Source organism: Hyperolius riggenbachi, chromosome 2, assembly GCF_040937935.1.
Source record: "Hyperolius riggenbachi isolate aHypRig1 chromosome 2, aHypRig1.pri, whole genome shotgun sequence".
NCBI classification, from domain to species: domain Eukaryota; kingdom Metazoa; phylum Chordata; class Amphibia; order Anura; family Hyperoliidae; genus Hyperolius; species Hyperolius riggenbachi.
In genome coordinates, this window is record NC_090647.1 from 21,095,388 (window position 1) to 21,120,279 (window position 24,892).

At 46.4% G+C, this 24,892-nt stretch overlaps 1 protein-coding gene across 1 annotated transcript in view; it reads left to right on the forward strand.

Annotated features, from left to right (window-relative positions):
• LOC137542637 (cholecystokinin receptor-like) overlaps positions 1-24,892 on the forward strand; it is a 66,913-nt gene that overhangs the window by 38,164 nt on the left and 3,857 nt on the right. The window contains exons 3-5 of the mRNA XM_068264624.1: positions 18,217-18,462; positions 20,015-20,273; positions 21,921-22,057. Coding sequence (XP_068120725.1) covers positions 18,217-18,462; positions 20,015-20,273; positions 21,921-22,057 — 642 coding nt within the window. The remainder of the gene's footprint in view (positions 1-18,216; positions 18,463-20,014; positions 20,274-21,920; positions 22,058-24,892) is intronic.

Genomic DNA, 24,892 nt, shown 5'->3' on the forward strand with positions numbered 1-24,892 from the left:
ATGTTCTCCGACAGGTGCACCTAACAGAGATTCATTTGCCCATCACACCAGAGCTTATCTGCCATGTTCCCTGACAGGTGTACCTAACAGAGATTCTTCTGCTTCTCATACCAGAGCTAATCTGCTATGTTCTCTGACAGGTGCACCTAACAGAGATTCTTCTGCCCCTCATACCAGAACTAATCTGTTATGTTCTCGGACAGGTGCACATAACAGAGATTCTTCTGCCCCTCATACCAGAGCTAATCTGCCATGTTCTCTGACAGGTGCACCTAACAGAGATTCTTCTGCCCCTCAGACTAGAGCTAATCTGCTATGTTTTCTGACAGGTGCACCTAACAGAGATTCTTCTGCCCCTCAGACCAGAGCTAATCTGCTATGTTCTCTGACAGGTCCACCTAACAGAGATTCTTCTGCCCCTCAGACCAGAGCTAATCTGTTATGTTCTCCGACAGGTGCACCTAACAGAGATTCGTTTGCCCCTCATACCAGAGATAATCTGATTCTTCGACAGGTGCACCTAACAGAGATTCTTCTGCCCCTCATACCAGAGATAATCTGATTCTTCGACAGGTGCACCTAACAGAGATTTTTCTGCCCCTCATACCAGAGCTAATCTGTTATGTTCTCGGACAGGTGCACCTAACAGAGATTCTTCTGCCCCTTATACCAGAGCTAATCTGATTCTCCGACAGGTGCACCTAACAGAGATTCTTCTGCCCATCACACCAGAGCAAATCTGTTATGTTCTCTGACAGGTGCACCTAACAGAGATTCTTCTGCCCCTCAGACCAGAGCAAATCTGTTATGTTCTCTGACAGGTGCACCTAACAGAGATTCTTCTGCCCCTCATACCAGAGCTAATCTGTTATGTTCTCCGACAGGTGCACCTAACAGAGATTCGTTTGCCCCTCATACCAGAGCTAATCTGATTCTTCGACAGGTGCACCTAACAGAGATTCTTCTGCCCCTCATACCAGAGCTAATCTGTTATGTTCTCGGACAGGTGCACATAACAGAGATTCTTCTGCCCCTCATACCAGAGCTAATCTGCTATGTTCTCCGACAGGTGCACCTAACAGAGATTCTTCTGCCCTTCAGACCAGAGCTAATCTGCTATGTTCTCTGACAGTTTCACATAGCAGAGATTCTTCTTCCCCTCATACCAGAGCTAATCTGTTATGTTCTCGGACAGATGCACCTAACAGAGATTCGTTTGCCCCTCATACCAGAGCTAATCTGCCATGTTCTCTGACAGGTGCACCTAACAGAGATTCTTCTGCCCCTCAGACCAGAGCTAATCTGCTATGTTTTCTGACAGCTGCACCTAACAGAGATTCTTCTGCCCCTCAGACCAGAGCAAATCTGTTATGTTCTCTGACAGGTGCACCTAACAGAGATTCTTCTGCCCCTCAGAACAGAGCTAATCTGCTATGTTCTCTGACAGGTGTACCTAATAGAGATTCTTCTGCTTCTCATACCAGAGCTAATCTGCTATGTTTTCTGACAGGTCCACATAGCAGAGATTCTTCTGCCCCTCACAACAGAGCTAATCTGTCATGTTCTCTGGCAGGTGCACCTAACAGAGATTCTTCTGCCCCTCAGACCAGAGCTAATCATTTATGTTCTCGGACAGGTGCACCTAACAGAGATTCGTTTGCCCCTCATACCAGAGGTAATCTGTTATGTTCTCTGACAGGTCCACCTAACAGAGATTCTTCTGTCCTTTTAACAGAGCTAATCTGCTATATTCTCAGACAGGTGAACCTAACAGAGATTCTTCTGCTTCTCATACCAGAGCTAATCTTTCATGTTCTCTGACAGGTGTACCTAACAGAGATTCTTCTGCCCCTCATATCAGAGCTAATCTGTTATGTTCTCTGACAGGTGCACCTAACAGAGATTCTTCTGCCCCTCAGACCAGAGCTATTCTGCTATATTCTCTGACAGGTCCATCTAACAGAGATTCTTCTGCCCCTTTTAACAGAGCTAATCTGCTATATTCTCCGACAGGTGCACCTAACAGAGATTCTTCTGCTCCTCATAACAGAGCTAATCTGCTATGTTCTCTGACAGGTGTACCTAACAGAGATTCTTCTGCTTCTCATACCAGAGCTAATCTGCTATGTTCTCAGACAGGTCCACATAGCATAGATTCTTCTGCCCCTCATACCAGAGCTAATCTGTTATGTTCTCTGACAGGTGCACCTAACAGAGATTCTTCTGCCCCTCACACCAGAGCTAATCTGCTATGTTCTGTGACAGGTGCACCTAACAGAGATTATTCTACCCCTCAGACCAGAGCTAATCTGTTATGTTCTCTGACAGGTCCACCTAACAGAGATTCTTCTGCCCTTTTAACAGAGCTAATCTGCTATATTCTCAGACAGGTGAACCTAACAGAGATTCTTCTGCCCCTCAAACCAGAGCTAATCTTTCATGCTCTCTGACAGGTGTACCTAACAGAGATTTTTCTGCCCCTCATATCAGAGCTAATCTGTTATGTTCTCTGACAGGTACACCTAACAGAGATTAATTTGCCCCTCATACCACATCTAATCTGTTATGTTCTCTGACAGATCCACCTAACAGAGATTTTTCTGCCCCTCATATCAGAGCTAATCTGTTATGTCCTCCGACAGGTGCACCTAACAGAGATTCTCCTGCCCCTCATTCCAGAGCTAATCTGTTATGTTCTCTGACAGGTACGCCTAACAGAGATTCTTCTGCTCCTCAAACCAGAGCTAATCTGTTATGTTCTCTGACAGGTCCACCTAACAGAGATTCCTCTGCCTCTGATATCAGAGATAACCTGTTATTTTCGCTGACAGGTCCACCTAACAGAGATTCTTCTGCCCCTCATATCAGAGCTAATCTGTTATTTTCTCTGACAGGTCCACCTAACATAGATTCTTCTGCTCCTCAAACCAGAGCTAATCTGTTATGTTCTCTGACAGGTGCACCTAACAGAGATTCTTCTGCCCCTCATATCAGAGCTAATGTGTTTTGTTCTCCGACAGGTCCACCTAACAGAGATTCTTCTGCCCCTTATACCAGAGCTAATCTGTTATGTCCTCTGACAGGTCCACCTAACAGAGATTCTTCTGCCCCTCATATCAGAGCTAATCTGTTATGTTCTCCGACAGGTCCACCTAACAGAGATTCTTCTGCCCCTTATATCAGAGCTAATCTGTTATGTCCTCTGACAGGTCCACCTAACAGAGATTCTTCTGCCCCTCATATCAGAGCTAATCTGTTATGTCCTCTGACAGGTCCACCTAACAGAGATTCTTCTGCCCCTGATATCAGAGATAACCTGTTATTTTCTCTGACAGGTCCACCTAACATAGATTCTTCTGCTCCTCAAACCAGAGCTAATGTGTTATGTTCTCTGACAGGTGCACCTAACAGAGATTCTTCTGCCCCTCATTCCAGAGCTAATCTGTTATGTTCTCTGACAGGTACGCCTAACAGAGATTCCTCTGCCCCTGATATCAGAGATAACCTGTTATTTTCTCTGACAGGTCCACCTAACATAGATTCTTCTGCTCCTCAAACCAGAGCTAATGTGTTATGTTCTCTGACAGGTGCACCTAATGCTGGGCATACACGAGCAGTTTCTTCCTTATCAAACGAGCCGCTGATGGCTCGATTGATAATATCCGACAGGTTCGATGACCTGCCGGATAGATTCCCCGCTCGATCTCCGCGGGCGGACAATAGCGGGGAATCGAGCGGCTGCTAAGGCATGCCCGCGGGGATGAGCGGGGATCGATCCGCGCGGACGTGCCGGCATTGAGCCGCTGGCTCGATCCGGTGCATAAAATGCTCCATGTATGCCTAGCATAACAGAGATTCGTCTGCTCCTCATACAACAGCTTATCTGTCATGTTCGCTGACAGTTGCATGTAAAAGATGTTCTTCTATTTTGCATGGAGTGGAGGTTCCTTTCTCCAAGAGAAGCTCTTCAGATAAGAAGCTCCAACAGAAGCTCTTCAGCCCTACACATGGGGTGGGACTCGGGAGCTAGAAGTTGATCTGTTTCTTGAGATGTATACCTAAAATACCACTGGCTGCCAACATTTTCCAACACACTGAAATTTCCTCACTACTCAACATCATGATGACATTTTAGCATATGTTTGATGGGACCTTAGACTTATCAAGAAATACATTGTTTACCTTGTTAGTCATTTGTCTGGCCACAATGTGCTTATCTGGCATTAATGATGCCATGGCTTGGCATGGGCTAGTGAACCTGGCTAGTACTGGCCTCTGCTATTCTTACTGCTGGTTCTGGCTGTGCCGGATGCTGGTTCTGGCTGTGCCGGCTGCTGGTTCTGGCTGTACTGGATGCTGGTTCTGGCTGTACTGGATGCTGGTTCTGGCTGTACTGGATGCTGGTTCTGGCTGTACCGGATGCTGGTTCTGGCTGTACTGGCTGCTAGTTCTGGCTGTGCTGGATGCTGGTTCTGGCTGTGCCGGCTGCTGGTTCTGGCTGTGCCGGATGCTGGTTCTGGCTGTGCCGGATGCTGGTTCTGGCTGTGCCTGCTGCTGGTTCTAGCTGTGCTGGCTCGGCTGCTGGGTCTGGCTATTCAGGCTGTTGGTTCAGTCTGTCTTGGCTGCTAGTTCTGGCCGTGCCGGGTGCTGGTTCTGGCTATTCCAGCTGTTGATTCGTCTGTCTTGGCTGCTAGTTCTGGCTGTGCTGGCTGCTGGTTCCGGCTGTTCCAGCTGTTGGTTCCGTCTGTCTTGGCTGCTAGTTCTGGTTATGCCGGTTGCTGGTTTCGGCTGTTCTGGGTGCTGGTTCCGTCTGTCTTGGCTTCTAGTTCTGGCAGAGTCAGCTGCTGGTTCCGTCTGCTTTGGCTGCTGGATCAGGCTGTGCTGGCTGCTGGTTCTGGCTGTCTTGGCTGCTAGTTCTGGCTGTGCTGGCTGCTGGTTCTGGGTCTGTTCTGGCTGTGTGTTATTGTTAGTGCAGACAAATGCAGTTCCCTAAACAAAAAGTTGTAATATATTCAGTACAACCACCACTTATTAGAAAACAACAACAACAAAAAAAAAACCACAATAACTGCAGTAACACAACTATAACTTTTCTGTACTCTCCCTATGCTCTGATATATATCATGTGAAGGCTGCAGGTTTTGCCACATAATAACAGACAACCTGTAAACAATGCAGAAAGTCTGGCACTATGTCAAATTATATAATGTATTCAAGCAGACACAAGCTAACGTTTCCTGACGCAAAGGCCCCCTCTTCAGGAAAACCGCTCTGATAACAGCTCTGATAAATAGATCTATAACTAGGTGGCCTAAGCCCGTTTAAAAACGGGCTCTAGGTCTGTGTCGAATCTCCTCCCACCTCACCTCTCCTTCCACCGCTCCTCTCACCTCCCCTCTACCCGCCGCAGTGTCAAAGCGCAGCGCACGCCACCCACCCGCCGCAGACCAGGCCGCCCGCTGACCCACCGCACGCCCGCCGCAAGCACGGCCGCCCGCTCGGCTCCCTGGTCCCACGCTATCCCTGTGTAGCGTTGTCCGTGCTGCGCAGTGCGCACATGTGCACGATGGTTCAGCACAGACAACGCTACACAGGGACAGTGCACGGACCCTTAGGTTTTATTATAGAGGATGGCACCTTTGTAGGGACGGATCTAGGGGGGGGGGGGGGGGGGGCAAGCGGGTATCTTGCCCCAGGCGCAGTTTGTTGAATTCTTAAAAAGGCGGCAAAATGAATGGCAGTTTAGGCGCCAAAACCTGACCTTGCCCCAGGCCCAACTTGGTCTTGATCCGTCCCTGCACCTTTGCCAATCCAGTCACCAACATGCGATGTGGCCCATCTGGCGGACACAGCACATTGGGGTCCAGTGCAGTTTCCTTATTCACTCTAATATTGTGGATAAATCCTCAGCTGATTTTAAGTCATTTATTAAAATGGACCTAAACTCTTGCACAGGACAGAAGGAAAACAGAGAGATGTGCACCCCGTATGAATTTAGAGAGTTTCGCCTGTCTAATTCCCCCACATCTGTGACTAATCACAAGCTGTAGTTTGATCTCTCAGCTTTGTCAGCTCAGGAATCTCCTCTGCCAAGGCGGAGCAGCTAATTTGTAAACACAGGATGTTAATGTGTCTGCTTCCGTGAAAGGAGGAAGTAGACACACTGCAGATTTATTGCAGGATTTGTATCAGCTGTAACAGACATGTTTTTCTGTAAAGGTTATTATGCTGTTGCTTATTTTTTAGAGCAGAGAGGAAGTTCTGAGTTCAGGTCCACTTTAAGTGTAAAATAAAAGATGGCACCTCCAACAGAGAACGAAGGGACAGAAAATCTCACAAATAAACAAAATAAACCAGAACATGAAATAAGCAGGATGAAGAGAAGAATAATACTCAGGGGGTCCCTCTGTGGCTCCCAGCTTATCATACAAATAGCTGCTGCTGCAAATTCCGGCTGTAATTAGAGTACGATGCCAGCCAGACGCACATTCCCAGGGCTTGGCGATGGTTTATTTCTTGTTTTGTTCCTGAGATCCCCGGATTTCCCAGAACTTTTCTATATGGACTGATGAGCAGATAAACATTTGTTGTCTAATTGCACTGATCTTCAAATGCGGCGATTTCCTGTTTACCGAATTCATACAAAAAAAAAAAAAAAACACTTTGATAAATGGGAACTCTAACTTTCCCTGCCGCTCTTTTGGCGACTGCGTTAAAGAAGAATGTGTGCTGTTGTTTATTAGATATTCACCGTAGTTTTTGGACAACAAGAGGCAGTGGAAAAAGTCCCTGCATCTTAAGGTGCATACACACGCACTACTATAACAAAAGAAAGGTCCGTCAGACCCTCCCGCTGGGTGGGCATTCCAGCGATAGTAGAGCGTGTATACAGTCTGCCGGCAGACTGATGAGGCTGTTTCTGAACGATCCGCTCAGTGGATCGTTCAGAAACAGCCTTATCAGTCTGCGGACAAACTGTATACACGCTCTACTATCGCTGGAATGCCCACCCAGCGGGAGGGTCTGACGGACCTTTCTTTTGTTATGCTTGAGAAACAGGAAACAAAGACCGAGAGCCGTATCTAGTGTAGTATGTTACGCCAATATGGAAAAAAGTAATTTGAATGAGAATATACTCACAAGTGTGGGTCACCACGCAGGCGACCACTGTAATGACAGGTGGGGAGAATTATCTACCTGACCCCACTCAGGCATAAAAAGTCGCTCTCTATAGCAAGAAGATGGGGATACACCCCTCCACCTGGGGTGGACAAGATATGTAGAGTAAAAAATAGAGGCGCCAAAATAGGATAAAATAAATTAGAAACCGTTTAAAATGAGGGGGTGGGTGGAACCACTACCCTCAAAAATGACCAGGCTAAATGCAAGCCGCAATAACAAACAGATATTTATTGGTCTCCAGAAATAATGCAACGCGTTTCACGGGCACACATCCCGCTTCATCAGGCAATCTGAGGTAGGAGAACACAGTTGTGGGTCAATTATGAGCTTGAGCGCCTCTGTCTGAGTATGTTTCTTTTGTTATAGTAGTGCGTGTGTACGCACCTTTATTGTCCGAAGGTGTCCCCCTGTGGCCTCTTTTGCAAAGGAGGACACAGTGGGACAGAGGGGACACGTGGGAGAGGACGAATGGACAAAGGACGACACAGGGGGACAGAACTTGACTTAAAAAGAGACAGGTGGACACAAGGGGACAGATGAGGACACGGGGGCAAAGGACAGAGGAGACACGGGTACAGAGGAGACACAGAGGGACAGAGGAGACACAGAAGGGCAAGAGACAAAGGGTGGACAAAGGAGGACATGGGACAGAGGAGACACAGGGGGACAGAGGAGACACAGGAGGGCAAGAGACAAAGGGGGGGACAGAGGAGACACAGGAGGACATGGGACAAAATAGACACAGAGGGACAGAAGACTCGGAGACACAGGAGGGCAAGAGACAAAGGAGACACGGGGACAGAGGAGACACAGAAGGACATGGGACAAAGGAAACACAGAGGGAAAGAGCAGACACGGGAGGACACGGGACAAAGGAAACACAGAGGGAAGAGGAGACACAGGAGGACATGGGAAAAAGGAGACACAGAGGGACAGAGGAGATACAGAAGGACATGGAACAAAGGAAACACAGGGGGAAGAGGAGACACAGGAGGACATGGGAAAAAGGAGACACAGAGGGACAGAGGAGACACAGGAGGGCAAGGGACAAAGGAGACACGGAGACAGAGGAGACACAGGAGGACACGGGACAAAGGAGACACAGAGGGACAGAGGAGACACAGGAGGACACGGGACAAAGGAGACACGGGGACAGAGGAGACACAGGAGGACACGGGACAAAGGAGACACAGGGGGACAGAGGAGACACAGGAGGACACAGGACAAAGGAGACACAGAGGGACAGAGGAGACACAGGAGGGCAAGGGAAAAAGAAGACAGGGGTACAGAGGAGACACAGGAGGGCAAGAGACAAAGGAGACACAGGTGGACAGAGGTGACACAATAGGACACGGAACAAAGGAGACACAAGAGGGCAAGAGACAAAGGTGGGACAGAGGAGACACAGGAGGGCAAGGGACAAAGGAGACGCAGGGACAGAGGAGACACAGAAGGGCAAGAGACAAAGGAGACACAGGGGGCAGAGGAGACACGGGAGGACATGGGACAAAAGAGACACAGATGGACAGAGGAGACACAGGAGGATATGGGACAAAAGAGATACAAAGGGACAGAGGATACACAGGAAAAAGAAGACACGCAGTGACTGGGAAGGATACAGGAGGACAGAGAAGACACAGGAGGTCACAAGTGGGCGAAGGAGGGACACAGGAAGGACAGAGAAAAAAGAGGTACAAGTGGAAAATAATAATTGGGGGAGGGTTGAGGGGAGAAGATCCTCAAGACGTCCCTAAACCATGGACGCATCAAGTTTAGTATATGTTATTTCCCCCTGTTTTTTCCCTCTAAACCTAGGTGCATCTTATGGTCCAGAGCATCTTATGGTCTGAAAAATGCGGTACCACAGTTGTGTGAGGCCCCTGGACCCTGAGTTTTGCTGGATATTAGAACAATATTCAGTTCATGCATCAGAATGGTCATACCTGACTCGGGCCTTTAAAGAGTCACTGAAGTGACATAAAGCAGAATGCAGTAAATTATTCAGGTTTCAGCACCAGAAACACTTCCTATTAGTATATATTGCTGCATATTGCTATGTAGCCCCCTCCCCCCAGTGATGTCACCCTTCCCCCATCCTTTCCCAGAGCATTCTGGGAGACTAGGTCATTTTTTTACTGGATTCGGAAGTCTCAGAAACAAACATTCAGCAGAGCTGCAGCTGCCAGCAGTCAAGATGTCGTCACCACTTGTGATAAATTTCAGATTGTAAATCAGAGAGAGGAGAGATTTTACAATGGGCAAACACTGACTACATGATTTATGAATTAATAATGTATAAAAATAAGCAATTTTATTCATTATATAAAGGTGGCCACACACCATACAATTTTTTTTAAATATCTGTTCAATTTAAGAATTGCAATCGATTTTTCTGACTGATTGTAACATTTCAAAAATATGACCAATGTACCACACACCTATGTTCAAGTTTTCCCCAATTATGATAAAAATGATTGGAAACTCTAACAAAATTGCTAGGGTATGTGTAGTAATAAATGGACAATCTAACACACACCATACCATCTTTAGAAAAATATAAGAAAAATTTCCGGCATTCCGGATCGAACGGGAAATCCGATCGGATTTTTCAGTCGAATGTAAAAAAAAAATTGTTTTTTTTTCGGGAAATCTGATCATATTTATCGAATTGACGTAAAATCGGATCATTTTATTGTATAGTGTGTGATCACCTTTATTTTCACTGCAATTCCTCTTTAAAGAGGAACTCCAGCCTAAACAAACATACTGTCATTAAGTTACATTAGTTATGTTAATTAAAATAGATCATTAATATAATCTCTTACCCTCACTGTTTTAACCAATTTAGGGCCACAGTGGTAAACCCCCCTAAAGACCAGGCACATTTTAACTAAAATGGCCACTGCAACTTTAAGGCCAAGCTGCAGGGCCGCACAACACAGCACACGAGTGATTCCCCCCCCCCCCCCCCCCCTTCTCCCCTCACCAAGAGAGCTCTCTGTGGTTGGGGTCTGATCGCCCCCAAGTTGTTATTTTTTTAATAAATATTTATCTGTGCGTTTTTTAAACAAAATATGATTTTTATTTTTTTTTGCTTTGTTATTCCTCTCCCTCCCTGCATCCAGCCAATCATGCAATCGGCTGTCATAGGCTTCTGCCTATGAGAGCCGATCGCTCTCTTGTCCTCCAGGGGGACCGTCGTGTCACATGGCTGTCCCCAGTACAGCGTTGCTGCTGATCGCAGCGCTGTACTATGTAAATAGACGGCGATTACGCCGTCTAACAGTCTCCCGAGCAGCAATCGCCACTCAGAGACTGAAGGGGGGGCAGAGCTCCGCCCCCCGAGCAGGAGATGCGCGCGCTCCTTGCGCGCGATCTCCTGCAAATCAGAGCCCCAGGACTTGACGCCAATCAGCGTTAGGCGGTCCTGGGGCTGCCACCGTGGCCACACCCATTGGCGTTAGCCGGACGGCAAGTAGTTAAAAGAACAGGCAAATGTTTGATTTCATGAGGGCAGCCATCTTTTTGGTTGAAATGAGGTGACAGGGAGCATGAGACGCAGTTCCAACTGTCCTGTGTCCTGATCACCCCTCCCAGTTGCTAGGCAAAGAGAACAACAACATCAGAAATCCCATCATGCTTTGCACAGCATCAGGGGAAAAATGCCTGGGCAGATTTCTTTGATGGGGCGGAGCTTAGCTTCTGTGCAGCTAAAAATGAGGCTTGGGTAAGAAAAGCAAAGTTCTGATGCTGTGAAACTGTTAAAGAAACACCAAGCCTTTTGCTGCTGAGTAGAATTTTAGTCTGAAGGTTCACTTTAACATTTGCAGCGCCAGATAAGACTTGTATTTTTTATATTCATCTCCTCTTGTTGCCCCCATCCTGTTGCTATGGATATTTTGCCATTCTGCTGAGGCTCCCCCCTGAGAGATATGATTGTGTAGGTGAGAGGGGTGGGCACAGTGTCTCCCCCGCCTGTCACAGCACCTGGCGTGTCCTTGGCATTTCCCGAGCGTGTAGGTGTGACGGTGTCTCCTGTCTCCTTGTAGCGTGATCCATCCAGTGTCACGTTACATACAGGAGAGGATGACACGTGATCAGGAGGGAAATATTACCCTCATTGTTTATTTTCAAAACTGCGCTACAAGTTTGTTGTATAATCAGTATTATATTTGCAAAACTTATTACTGAAGCCCAACTACAGACAGAGGCCTGACCTACATGATTATGTGTCAGATACAACTTCTGCAGCTGAAAATCCCGCTCCTTAAAGAGAACCTGTGGTGGGTTCACAAAATACAAAAAAAAAACTAGGCTACTTGATCTGTGGGGGCCATGCGGATCAGGTAGCCGCAAAAACCGCTGCTTTCTTTGGATGCAGTAGCCCACTTTCACTTTGCTGACCCCTGGGTCACGTAGCTGCACTGAGAGACTGTGTTGGGAGGCGGCGGAGTGGCAGGAGGCGTGGCCAGGGGAGAGAGTTGCCCAATGGCAGCTCAGGAATCCCTGCAGGAACGCCCCTGGTGGGCGGTTTAAACAGGGAATTCCTCTCTCCTCTATTTACCTCCAAGTTAGTGACAAATCTTGTCACTAAACTTGGGGAGGCTATAGCCCGGCGGTGGGGGGGGGGGGGGGGGGGGCAGAGAGCGGCGGTGTGGGAACTCAGAACCATGTCATTATGTGGAGAGCATGGGTCTGTGTCCCATCTGCCCCCCATATCCCCACCTCGGGTTCTCTTTAACTGCTTGCCAACCGCATCACGCCAATCGGGTTAAAGTCCCGGGGTTTCGTTTTACAGGAGATCCGCCTTCAGTCTCCCAGCAGCGATCGCCGTCTAATTATCGTCCAATTACCGTACAAAGCGTTGCAGTCTACAGCAGCGCTGTACTGGGGACAGCCGTGTGACACGGCTGTCCCCTCCAGAGTCTCGGCGTGATCAGCTGTCATAGGCTGAAGCTATGACAGCCGAACACAGTGATTGGCTGGCGGGGGAGGGTTTAATAATTAAATTAATAAAAAAAATAAAAATAAGGAAATGTATTTACAAATACAAATAATATTTAAACAAAAAACAAAACAAAACAAACAAACGCTGGGGGTGGGGGGTTTGGAGGCGATCAGACCACCCCACCAAAAGAAAGCTCTGTTGGTGGAGAGAAAAGGAAGGGGGGATCACTGGTGTGCTGTGTCATGCGGTCCTGCAGCTTGGCCTTAAAGCTGCAGTGGCCTATTTCACAAAAAATTGCCTGGTCTTTAGGGGGGTAAAGCCTGTGGTCCTGAAGTGGTTAAAGCGCTTTGGGTTCAAAAATCTAACACTTACTACTTAGGGCTCGTTTCCACTGTTGCAGTGCGGAATCGCCTGGATTCCACCGCAGACGAAATCGCATGCGGATGCGTTTCCGCATGCGGGTTTCCCCGCGATTTCGCATGGCTAAGAAGCAGGCGAATTTAACCATGTCACTGCCTGTGTAAATTTCAATAGCATTACATGCGAAATTGCACGTGAAATCGCGGGGAAAACCTCATGACAAAGCCGCATGCGATTTCCCTATTAAAAGCATTGCGAGCGATTCGCCCACATTCCTGCCGCACGCGAAATCTGACGGCTCTGCCGTGCAGATTTCCCCCGCACACCAAAATGCACCCGCACGACGCACAAGTGGAAACAATCCACTTGTATTGCCTATGCGAATCCGCATGCAGTGTCTGCATGCGGATTCGCTACAGTGGAAACGAGCCCCTAGAGAGGGAAGCTTCAGGATCGTAATGAGGCTTCCCTCGGTTGTTCAAAGCCCCTGAGGCTGAGCAAACTACATCAAATTTCCTTTCCTTTTGTATATAATTAAAATGTTTTCTGTTGTTAGAACCTCATCTATTTCTCTTCAAATAAATGATGGGGTGCTGGTCCCAGGACACGACCTTGTGGTCCACCACCGGCAACCTTAAATGATTCAGAGTGGCCATACACTAATCGATTTGCCATTAGATTCGACCAACAGATAGATCCCTCTCTGATCGAATCTGATCAGAGAGGGATCGTATGGCCACTTTACTGCAAACAGATTGCGAATCGATTTCAGCCTGAAACCGATAACATTCTGTGGTGGTGCTGCTGCTGCGCCCCCCCCCCCCCCTGCATACATTACCTGCTCACAGTGATCGAATCTGCTGTATATTGGCGGGAAAATCGTTAGGTGTATGGGCCCCTTAAGAATCATTGACTGCAACTTCCTATGCAATTACATCTTGTATTTTCCAGGCCAGTGGACCATAATTTACATGTTAAGTGCCAGACGGGCACACGGCCAATAAACAAACACTTCTGTGAAAAGAAAATCCCTTTCCCACTTTCCTATCGGTAGGTTTATTCGAGCTCACTTCCTCACAAACTGAAGTAGGTGAGATAAGATAGCCCGTTCCTCAATCCAGCCCAGACGTTCCTTATAATGTCCTTCTAAGCAGATCCATTCAGAATCCACATCAGTACAATGTTTAGAGTCAAAAGCCTGACATAAAACAGAGAGAAGGGAAATAAAATGAAACAAAAACATTTCTGCAGACTGCAGTCTTTATAAATGACCATCTACTGACATCTACTGAGCTGCAGATGTTCTGAGGGTCTTCAGTGGGAAGAGAGCAGAAAGCAGCTATGAAAACGCTAAAGAGGGGGCCATATGCAATTCCTTTTTTCTCCTAAGTTTGCGTCAGGCGGCACCTTCTCGGCTGCCTCTTCTTCTAAAGACCCCATCTTCTTCATGCTGCCGCTCGCCACCGCATGTACAGGATGTAAATTAAGTAATACGCTGCTATGGGAGCCGCTGTCCTGTCACACGTGCGGCGGGTCACTCTGATGTGGTGGCTGGATAGTGTACTGGTTAAGGGTTCTGCCTTTGACATGGGAGACCAGGGTTCGAATCCTGGCTAGGTCAAGTATCTATTCAGTAAGGAGTTCAAGGCAAGACTCCCTAACACTGCAGGGTGGCCTCCTGAGCGCGTCCCAGTGGCTGCAGCTCTTGAGCGCTTTGAGTCTGACAGGAGAAAAGCGCTATACAAATGTTTGGATTATTATTATTATTATATGAGGTCTGCAGTGTAGCGGCATGATGAAGATGAGGACTTTAGAGGAAGCGGTTGCTGAGAAGGTAATGCGATCGGTGGCCGCAGGTAGGGTGGGGTGGGGGGGGGGGGGGGTGGTTAGCAAGCACTGGTGGCAACTATACTACCTATACTGGGGCAACTATACTAGCTACCTAAACTACTGGGGCAATGATACTTCTTGTACTGGGGGCAACTATACTACCTATAATGGGACAACTATACTAGCTACCTATACTACTGGGGCTACTATACTACCTGTACTGGGGGGCAACTATACTAGCTATACTGGGGTAATTATACTACCTATACTGGGGCAACTATACTCCCTATACTGGGGCAACTATACTAACTACCTAAACTACTGGGGCAACTATACTATCTGTACTGGGGGGGCAACTATAATACCTATACTGGGGCAACTATACTAGCTATACTGGGGCAACTATACTACCTGTACTGGGTGCAACTATACTACTTATACTGGGGCAACTATGCTCCCTATGCTGGGGCCACTATACTGGGGAAACTATACTAGCTATACTGGGGCAACTATACTACCTATACTGGGGAAACTATACTAGCTATACTGGGGCAACTATACTCCCTATACTGGAGCAACTTTACTCCCTATGCTGGGGCAACTATACTACCTGTACTGGGTGCAACTATACTACTTATACTGGGGCAACTATGCTCCCTATGCTGGGGCCACTATACTGGGGAAACTATACTAGCTATACTGGGGCAACTATACTCCCTATACTGGGGCAACTATACTCCCTATACTGGAGCAACTATACTCCCTATACGGGGCAACTATACTATCTATACTGAGGCAACTATACTAGCTACCTATACTACTGGGGCAACTATACTACCTCTACTGGGGGGCAACTATAATACTTATACCTGTGCAACTATACTATCTATACTGGGGCAACTACACTACCTTGGGGCAACTATACTATCTACCTATACTGGGGCAAATATACTACCTATATTGGGAGCAAATATTCTGGCTTCTCATACAGGGGCAACAATATTGGCTACCTATACTGGGGGCAACTATACTAGCTACCTATACTGGGGCAACTATACTGGCTACCCAGGTATACAGGGTGAACTTGTACCTGGCCACCTACCTATACTGAGGGTAAAAATTTTCAGGTGCTGTACGATCATTCCAAATCGGGCGGGGGGGGGGGGGGGGAGGGGTTGGGCATCCTCACAGGTTTGCCTCAGGCAGCAAACAGTCTAGAACCGGCCCTGCTTATCAATAAAATGCAGTTTCATCCACCAGCAACCAAGAAAATACTTTTGACAGTACTTTTTCACCTACTTTTTGATACACGGAAGATGAAAAATCATCTCCTAGGAGAAACTTAGAAGAAAAAGTGAATTGAATAAAGGCCAGTGGCACCAGAGAGGTCATTTGTACTGACCCACTGGGTGAAGAGGGGGGTGGGGGTGAATACGCCCGCATTCTCCACCCACTGTGGTCTCATCTAAGGTCAGGAGCTGCTCCGCATCAGAGGTGTGTGGTGCATTTTGGAATGTGCTATGCAGAGACCAACTGCCTATATTTTAGTCAGTACAGGCGGTCCCTACTTTCAAACAGGTTACGTTTCAGGAGACCGTTAGCTGAACTTGTAAGTTGAGTGCTGTGTCATAGTGAAACGTGAATAAATGGTTTACTTTTGAACAACTCTGGGCTTGGACATATAGTAGTTTTTGTTGTTGTTTTCAATGTGCTTTTAAAGTGTTAAAGCAGGAGGATCAGTCATACTATGCCAGGGGGAAAAAAACACCTATAGAAGTAAATAAATACTTGATCTACTTACATAACAGATGTATTGTACTGTCCATGTTTTGATTTTGGTGATTTTTATATAGTAAATGAAGAGAATTCTGTTCCTGGTGGGGGCCATGTCTTTTGCCCAAAGCTGAGGCTAAATACTGATGTCATTTCTTCCCTTAACTTTTTTTTCCTTTTCTCCTCCAATCACTGAGTCACCTCAGCCTTACTTGTAAACACAAGTGAGCAGAGGATCATGTTTCAGCTAGGCAGGGAAATAAAGGGAAGGATGAATATATTATAGATAAAAAGAACCCCCAGCATGCAACTGTTTGGCACTGACTACTAAAGGGTCAGTGCTCTTAAGGTATGTTATAACTCCAAACCATAACAGCAGAAAAAGTTTTGAAAGTTTTGAATGCAGGATTAGCATTTTTATCACTTAATACACTCAGACCAGTTCCTGTTAAAATTTGATTTTCATGGTGACAATACCGCTTTAAAGTGCTTTTAAACCTGTTAAAAAAAAAAGTCCCTGGGGGGTAATTTTCTTTAGGAGCGGAAAGCCACTGGATCCTAATGAGGCTTATTATTCTGGCCTCCCCTGCAGCCCAGAACCAGCACTGGAACCCCCAAACAGGGATGATCAGGATCAGTGATGCTCAGTGATTCGCAAGCATTTTTTCACTATCCGACATCGTGATCGCCTCTCGATCACAGATTCAGTCTGAAAGCACTCGTGATTGTGTGCGTGATCGTCGATTAACATAACCTGCAAATTTGGTGTTTCTAGCAAGTAAGGGGCTTTGCTATTAACCGCTAAAGTCGGAGGATTTTGGCGGTTTTTAATCACGAATACTTTTCTCATTTTAAACTTTAAAATCGATTTTCTCAAAAACTATTAGGTCTTTTTGAAAAAAAAGAAATTTATGTTGTAGCCACTGATCACCTTTATAATCCATGCAGTTTTGGCGATTGTAGCATGTATTGGGGGTTTTGCTATTAACGTTAAAGTCAAATCCGTGATCACAGATTCTACATGTAATCACAACTAAAATCAGAGTCGAATCCGGAGCTCGGATTCAAATCCAGATCATGATCATAACATATCCGGATTTCAATTCTGCCGTGGCCAGATTTACTCGAATTCATGATTGGGGGTATCGGAGCAACACTATCCGGGATCATAACAAACCTGGGAGAGCCTAACACAGGCGCACTTGCGGCTTTCGGGCTCAAGCGGAAATACCCGAGCCCAATCAGATCCGTTCTACTGTGCAGCTTCGAGGTGTCCGGCTCGGCGATTTCCGCCTGAGCCTGAACGAAAGCCCCTAGTGCGCCTGCGCTAGGCTCTCACAGGATTGTTATGATCCTGCAGCCCACATTCAGGGGCTGCCAGCGCTGGATCAGGGCTGCAGGAGAGAACAGGGTAAGCCTCATTAGGATCCAGAGGTTTCGCACTCCCGAGGTAACCTACTGAACGATCAACTCAGACAAGCGAACGACGGACTGCATGATACGGCCGCATTCAAAACAAGTACAAATCGTTCAAACAACTCGTACACACGTGGCCAACTGCACAATATCAGCCCAACAGTCGTACTGCCTGTTGGATCGGGCTAACTGCCTGTTATCGGACATTTGTCTAGTCATTAGTCACATGTTCGCTCAGCCAACTATCGTCCAACAGCCCAAGTTTGGATGATAGTTAGGCAGAAAAGTTGCACATGTACGAGCCTTTAAAGTAATTCTTGGCCACTAGTCTAGGGAAATTGGAAAAGCTTATTCGATGTTACTGTGACTGTCAGTGGTTTCCCACGAGGTCCACCTTGTGGTTGATAGTTTGATACTTTTTTTTTCATCCTGGATTCTCACAAGTTTTCTTTCAGGTCTGTTGTATTCCAAACTTCTCCCTCTAAGTTTAATCGGCTTTGTTATGATGTCAAGTGTGAGTTGTAATTAAAGGAGATGTGAGTTGTCCTGTTCTCTAATAGCTGTAGGAGCTTTAGTAGAGTATAATTAATGTCCAGGAGGCCTGAGGATGCCAAGTCCGGTTTAGGAATGTCCAATGGATGTTACTGGAAAGCCTTTTACCTTATGATAGGGTCTTTAGTAGTGATTAAAATATTCTATCATTTCAGACCTGATATGGGTGAGGATCCTCCTCTACTGCATCATCTTCATCCTCGGAGTCTTCGGAAATACCCTCATCATCATTGTCCTGGTGATGAACAAACACCTACGGACCATCAGCAACTCCTTTCTTCTCTCACTGGCTGTCAGAGACATCATGGCCCTCCTGTTTATGCCCTTCACCTTCATCCCCAACCTCATGGGCAACTTCATCTTTGGAGAGGTTATCTGCAAGTTGGCTGCCTACTTTATGGGTGAGCACTCCTTGTCAAACCTGAGAGATGTCTGCCATTTCCACCTATCATTATAGACAAAGTGTACCGAAAAACGAAGAATTCTATACAGAAAATGTTTTTTCTGTCTCTCCTATAAGTTTTACTTTCACAACTGGACTTTCCAGCTTATCTTGCATTATGAATGGGAGGGACTGTTGTGGAGAGATAGCTAGCTGGCAGCATGCATCCTGGATTGCATGCCCATAGCCAAGCACGTTCCAGGTCACGGGCGCACGCTCAAGGACGAGTTCCGCCAGCCAACACCTGTGCATTACGTCAATACCTCTGTGACCTGAGAGTGGTCGCAGGAGGCGGTCAATGGCAAAAAGTTCTATTTGAACTGTTCAGCCATTAGTGATAGCAGCACTGGAAGTCTCCAACACCAACCTTTACAGGAAGTCTCCCAAAACTGGAATGCAAAGGAAGTGTCCCAACACTACAAGACAGAAGAAGTCTCCCAATACTAGACTGCACAAGGCATCTTCCTACATTAGGTTGCACAGGAAGTCTTCCAACACTAGGCTGCACAGGAAGTTTACCAACACTAGGCTGCACAGGAAGCTTCCCAACACTAGGCTGCACAGGAAGCGTCCCAACACTAGGCTGCACAGGAAGCGTCCCAACACTAGGCTGCACAGGAAGTGTCCCAACACTAGGCTGCACAGGAAGTGTCCCAACACTAGGCTGCACAGGAAGTGTCCCAACACTAGGCTGCACAGGAAGTGTCCCAACACTAGGCTGCACAGGGAGGCCTCCCAACACTAGGCTGCACAGCCAGCAAGTCTCCCAACACTGGGCTGCACAGGAAGTCCTCCCAACACTAGGCTGCACAGGAAGTCCTCCCAACACTAGGCTGCACAGCAAGTCTCCCAACACTGGGCTGCACAGGAAGTACTCTCAACACTAGGCTGTATAGAAAATCTTTCAACACTAGGCTACTCAGGAAGTCTCCCAACACTAGGCTACTCAGGAAGTGTCCCAACACTATACTGCACTGGAAGTTTCCCAACACTAGTCTGCACAGGAAGTCCTCCAAACACTAGGCTGCACAGACAATCTCTCAACACTAGGCTACTCAGGAAGTCTCCCAACACTAGGCTGCACAGGATGTCTCCCAACACTAGGCTGCACAGGAAGTCTCCCAACACTAGGCTGCACAGGAGGTCTCCCAACACTAGGCTGCACAGGAAGTCTCCCAACATTTGACATCGGAGATAGTCTACTATAAAACTGTAATGGTGAAAAATTAAATGAATGATCTAGCTTTTTAGGGGTGTTGGCTGACAAAGTCAATGTTTGATATTTTTGCTATTGAAGTTGCCCTCTTATTTTATAATCATTTACACACAGAAACAATTAAAAAAGTGCAGTTGTTAGGTTTGTAGACCTCTTTGGAGCTCCATTAAACTTTTGGCTAATCTGAGGTAAATGTGGCAGTTTCGGCAGATAAGTGGCAGCCTGTGGGCACCATATCTCGGTAAGCGCAGTGATCGCCAAGACATTTACTGTCTCCTGTGTCTTCTTTATATAGGAATCTCGGTCAGCGTCTCCACCTTTAACCTGGTGGCCATTGCCATAGAACGTTACAGCGCCATCTGCAACCCCCTGCAGTCCCGGGTGTGGCAGACTCGCTCCCACGCATACAAGGTGATAACTGCCTCCTGGATCCTCTCCATCTTCATCATGATCCCTTACCTGGTCTATAATAAGCTGGTCACATTTAGGATGATGATGATTGAGGGCTACCAGTGTCGCCTCCAGTGGCCCAATGACCAGTTGCAGCAAGCATGGTGAGATTTCCTAATGTAATTTCCTAATTTCTTTTCCTCAAAGAAAATATACTACTGCTATACTTGTATGAGAATAACTTGGTTTATTTACCTGCATGAAAATTGCTGCTGCTATACTTACTTGCATGAGAATATCAGCTGCTGCTATACTTACCGTGCCGTAGGGTGCCATGGCAGAGTAGTGGTTAGCACTCTCGACTTGCAGCACTAGGGTCATATCTAAGCTGTTGTAGCTACTTGGGCTACCCTCTCCCCAACATGTGCTATTCCTGTTGATGATGTTCATTCTGTTCCCCAATAATATCTGTAAGAATAGATGTTCCTGGGGAAGATTCCCAGTGGTGTTGATCCAAGGAATTTAGCCGATTGCCACCTGGAGTCGGGAAGGAAAGACATTTTCCCCTTTTAGGGCTGATTGGTTTAAGCCTTGTAGGGGTTTTCACCTTCCTATGGATCATTGAGATATGTAAGGGTGCAGGACAGTGTTGTATCGTGTTTGGTGGTGGAACACGATGAACGTATGTCTTATTTCAACCCACCTAACTATGTAACAACTTTCATTTGTGCCAGCAATTCACTTAAGCGTTGGCAAATTTCCAATGTGCCGTGGCTTGATCTAATGCTAGAGCTTTCACCAACCTCGAGTCCAGCTCTCTTCCGATGAATCCCAGACATCAAAAACCTCTGAAAAGGTAAAAGCTACCCTGAATTAAATAGTGCAGATTGCAGGAAAGCCGCCACATGTGACAATCATCAAAACATTGTTTTAGCCAAAATCTTTGTTGACATTGATCTGATTGTCAACACCAGATGGGTCCTTCCCTGTTGACAGGAGAATTACTCTCGAGTGTCTCATGGTAGCTGCGAGCTACAAAATACAGAAGCTATTAGATGCTTTACCAAGCAAGAGGCCAAGATTGGAAATACATGTTAATCTCAGCTGTCAAACCATCTGGCGCTGGTGACTTTATAGAGGCAACTTGCCTGACTACATGCCTCTTCTATTGTAATATCCTCTGTCAAAGTCATCAAGGATAGTGTAGAAACTGTACAAACAAAAATATAGAAGAATTCAAAATTACAAAATTTACTGATCAAATTAAACACTGCACATGTACAGAAAAGGGACCACCTTCCCCAACAAACCCACCCCAGATGTCCCACCCTACTAAAAACAATGGCCAGTGCAATAGGCGGAAGACACCACCAACCACAACAAGTAGATCAGGTACATATAGGGAGGAGAGGAGAGCAGGTAGATGTAGGGGGAAGAGGAGAGTAGGTAGAGGTGGAGAGGAAGAGGAGAGCAGGTAGATGTAGGGGGAAGAGGAGAGCAGGTAGAGGTTCAGAGGAAGAGGTGGAACTAGGGTAATGCTTACCATAGCTTTCTTCAAGCGTGAGCACTAAATTCTAGTGGTGGCATTGGGCAATGATACATTACAACAGACGTGCTGTCTTCTGGTATATTATTGATGTAATATTGAGTGTGCACAGCTATGATAAACTGATATCAGATATTGATTGTTTGCCTTGATATGAAGATTGAGATATGAATATAACATGGGTCTTTGTTCTGGTTTCTTGCCTGGGCTACTGGCCTCCTCCATCCTCTAGAGGGAAATAATGGGTATTTCTGATCATCTCTAGGTATGTCATCCTGCTGACTATGCTTTTCTTCATCCCTGGAGTGGTCATGATTGTGGCCTATGGACTCATCTCTCATGAGCTCTACAGAGGGATCCAGTTTGAGATGGACCTGAACAAGGAGAACAAGGAGGCCAAAGGTAACCCTACCTATATCACATCTCATATCTCAAAATGCAGCCTTTGGATATGTTGCGAATGAAAATAGAAAACGTGAACTCCTAAAGCTCTTACAGGGTGCCACAAGACCTTCCTCTTGGTTCTCCTCTTTTGTCCACTCTCTATGGTTCTGTTCTGCTTTCCTCATCTGTAGACCTGGGATGCTTTTGGTAGAATGTGTCACATGGGGGGAACACAGCGTGTCCTCCTGCACCACCTATAAGCCCCCTTAAACCACAACTTCTGCATGACTTTCCTTTACCCATTTTCTGGATTTTGGGTCTTCTCTCCTCCCATGGCCAGGTCACAGACCTTCATTCTGTACATAGAGCAGGCATTCCTTTTGAGCCACGTGCGAGATGAACCTTTGTGCAGTCCATGCCTAAATAGTAACAGCCCATTTCATAGAATGAATATCATGCAGAGTGCCCAAAGAAGTGTTTTGAGAAGTTTTATAATTCCATGTGCTGCTGCTCTGAGATTCCTCTTCATTCCGATGTCCACTCACCAGCTTCTCCTCAGTTCATTGGCACATGGTCATCTTCTTATTGCCACTACTAACTGGAGGAGGGAATGGTGGCATATTGGCAAAGGGAAATGGACCTTCACAACAGCAGTGTAGATAACTATAATACTCACCTCCAAACTCTGTAGAGGGAGGCATGCTGCACGGATATATTCTCATGGAATGGGTGGAGTACCATAATATTACCATAATTAGGGGTACAGTTTCAAGCTTCATAACTTATGTTTTTCTATTTACTCCTACTATATTATAATCAGCGATATGTTTCTAAGCAAATGTTAAATGAATTTCATCTTAGTCCTGTATTGAGGCCTTCAGATGTCGGGGTGATGGCTTTAGTGGCCCATCTGTAGACTAGAGTTTAGAAAGCCTGATAGCAAGTCTGCCACAATTCCTCTCTCTAATTATCGCTGAAAGCACAGGCATGGGTTTTATGTATTTGCAAATATACAATAAGCCTGGGAGAAAAGCAAACTGCCGCTTTATCCCTTGGCCCCACTCTAGTGTCATTAAAGTGAGAGGGATACGGAGGCTGCCATATTTACTTCCTTTTAAACGATGCAGATTACCTGGCTATCCTGCTGATCCTCTGCCTCTTATGCTTTTAGCCATAGACCCTGAACAAGCATGCAGCAGATCAAGTGTTTCTGACATTATTGTCAGATCAGACAAGATTAGCTGCACGTTTGTTTCTGGTGTGATTCAGACACTACTGCAGCCAAATAAATCAGCAGGATGGTCAGGGAACAGGTATTGTTTAAAAGGAAATAAATATGTCAGCCTCTATATATTTCTCACTTCAAGACACATATTACAATAATAAAACATGTTGGACATTTCCCAGAAGTCTGTCACACACCTCCTCTTTGGAGATCAGCTTTGCTGTATGTACAGCAGCAAAATCCAAAGCAAAAATAAAAAAGCACATTTTTTAGCATGCTTTTAACCTAATCTCATGATGAGAATCAGAGAAGGTATTTTAGGATATTGCAAATACACATGAAAGAGAACTTAAAGAGGAACTGAAGTAAGAGGTATACGGAGGCTGCCATATTTATTTCCTTTTAATCAATACCAGTTGCCTGGCAGCCCTGCTGGTCTATCTCTCTGCAGTAGTATCTGAAAAACACCAGAAACAAGCATGCAGCTAGTCTTGTCAGATCTGACTTTAAAGTCTAAAACACCTGATCTGCTGCATGCTTGTTCAGGGGCTATGGCTAATAGTATTAGAGGCAGAGGATCAGCAGGGCTGCCAGGCAACTGGTATTGCTTAAAAGGAAATAAACATGGCAGCCTCCATATACCTCTCTCTTCAGTTCCCCTTTATGGATCACCCACAGCATTTTTGCAATGGTTTTGGTTGTCATTTAACCCCCCCCCCCCCCCCCCCCCAAAAAAAAAAAAAACACGGTCCTTTTTTGGACTGGTACATGTGATCTGACTCACAGGCAGCCTTTGAGGAAATTACCGTATTTTTCTTCATATAAGACACACTTTTTTCTCCCCCAAAAATTTGGAGAAAAAGACAGAGGGCTTGATTTACTAAGAGGTGCTAACCTACTTAGCACGTCTAAAGTCTTAAGGCGCGCTAACCAGGGTGCTAAGTAGGTTAGCACCAGTTTTCTCAATCAGATCGTGCGCTAAGTACCGCGCGCAAAGTTTTGCGCGCGTAAAGTCCTATGCGCGCGCTAAGTCCTATAAGCTTTAGTGGGCACTTCGCGCGGAGCGCCCTGTGCTCTGTGCAGTGCGCGCTCAAAACTTTGTGCGCGGTACTTTGCGCACGATCACTACTTCTCACATTTCAACTGAGTTTAGACGTGCTAAGGGCCAGTGCTAAAGTTAGCACCGTTTTGTAAATCAAGCCCAGTGCGTCTTATATGCCAAATACAGGGTGTCCCCGACTTATGAATGCTACGATACAAACCCCAACCCCCCATGATGTCGGGGACTCCCTGGCCGGCATTGTCCCCCTTTGTGTCTCCCGCCCCCCCCCCCCCCCCCGTATAGTCTCCTCTGCCCTCGAGTATAATTATCAGTATCAGCAGCTTGGATCACCTTATCCATGGATCCTGTGGTGATCAGACCTCTGCTCTCCTTCACTGCGACGGTTTCTGCTGATCACGTCATCACTGGGGACAGAAGGAGACACATGGGGACACATGGGGGACACAGGAGGACAGAATAACTGGGGAGAAGCTCCACAAGATACTTCTGCACCATGGACGCACCAGGCTTAGCATATATTTTTTCCCTGGTTTTTGTCATTTAAACCTAGGTGCGTCTTATTTTC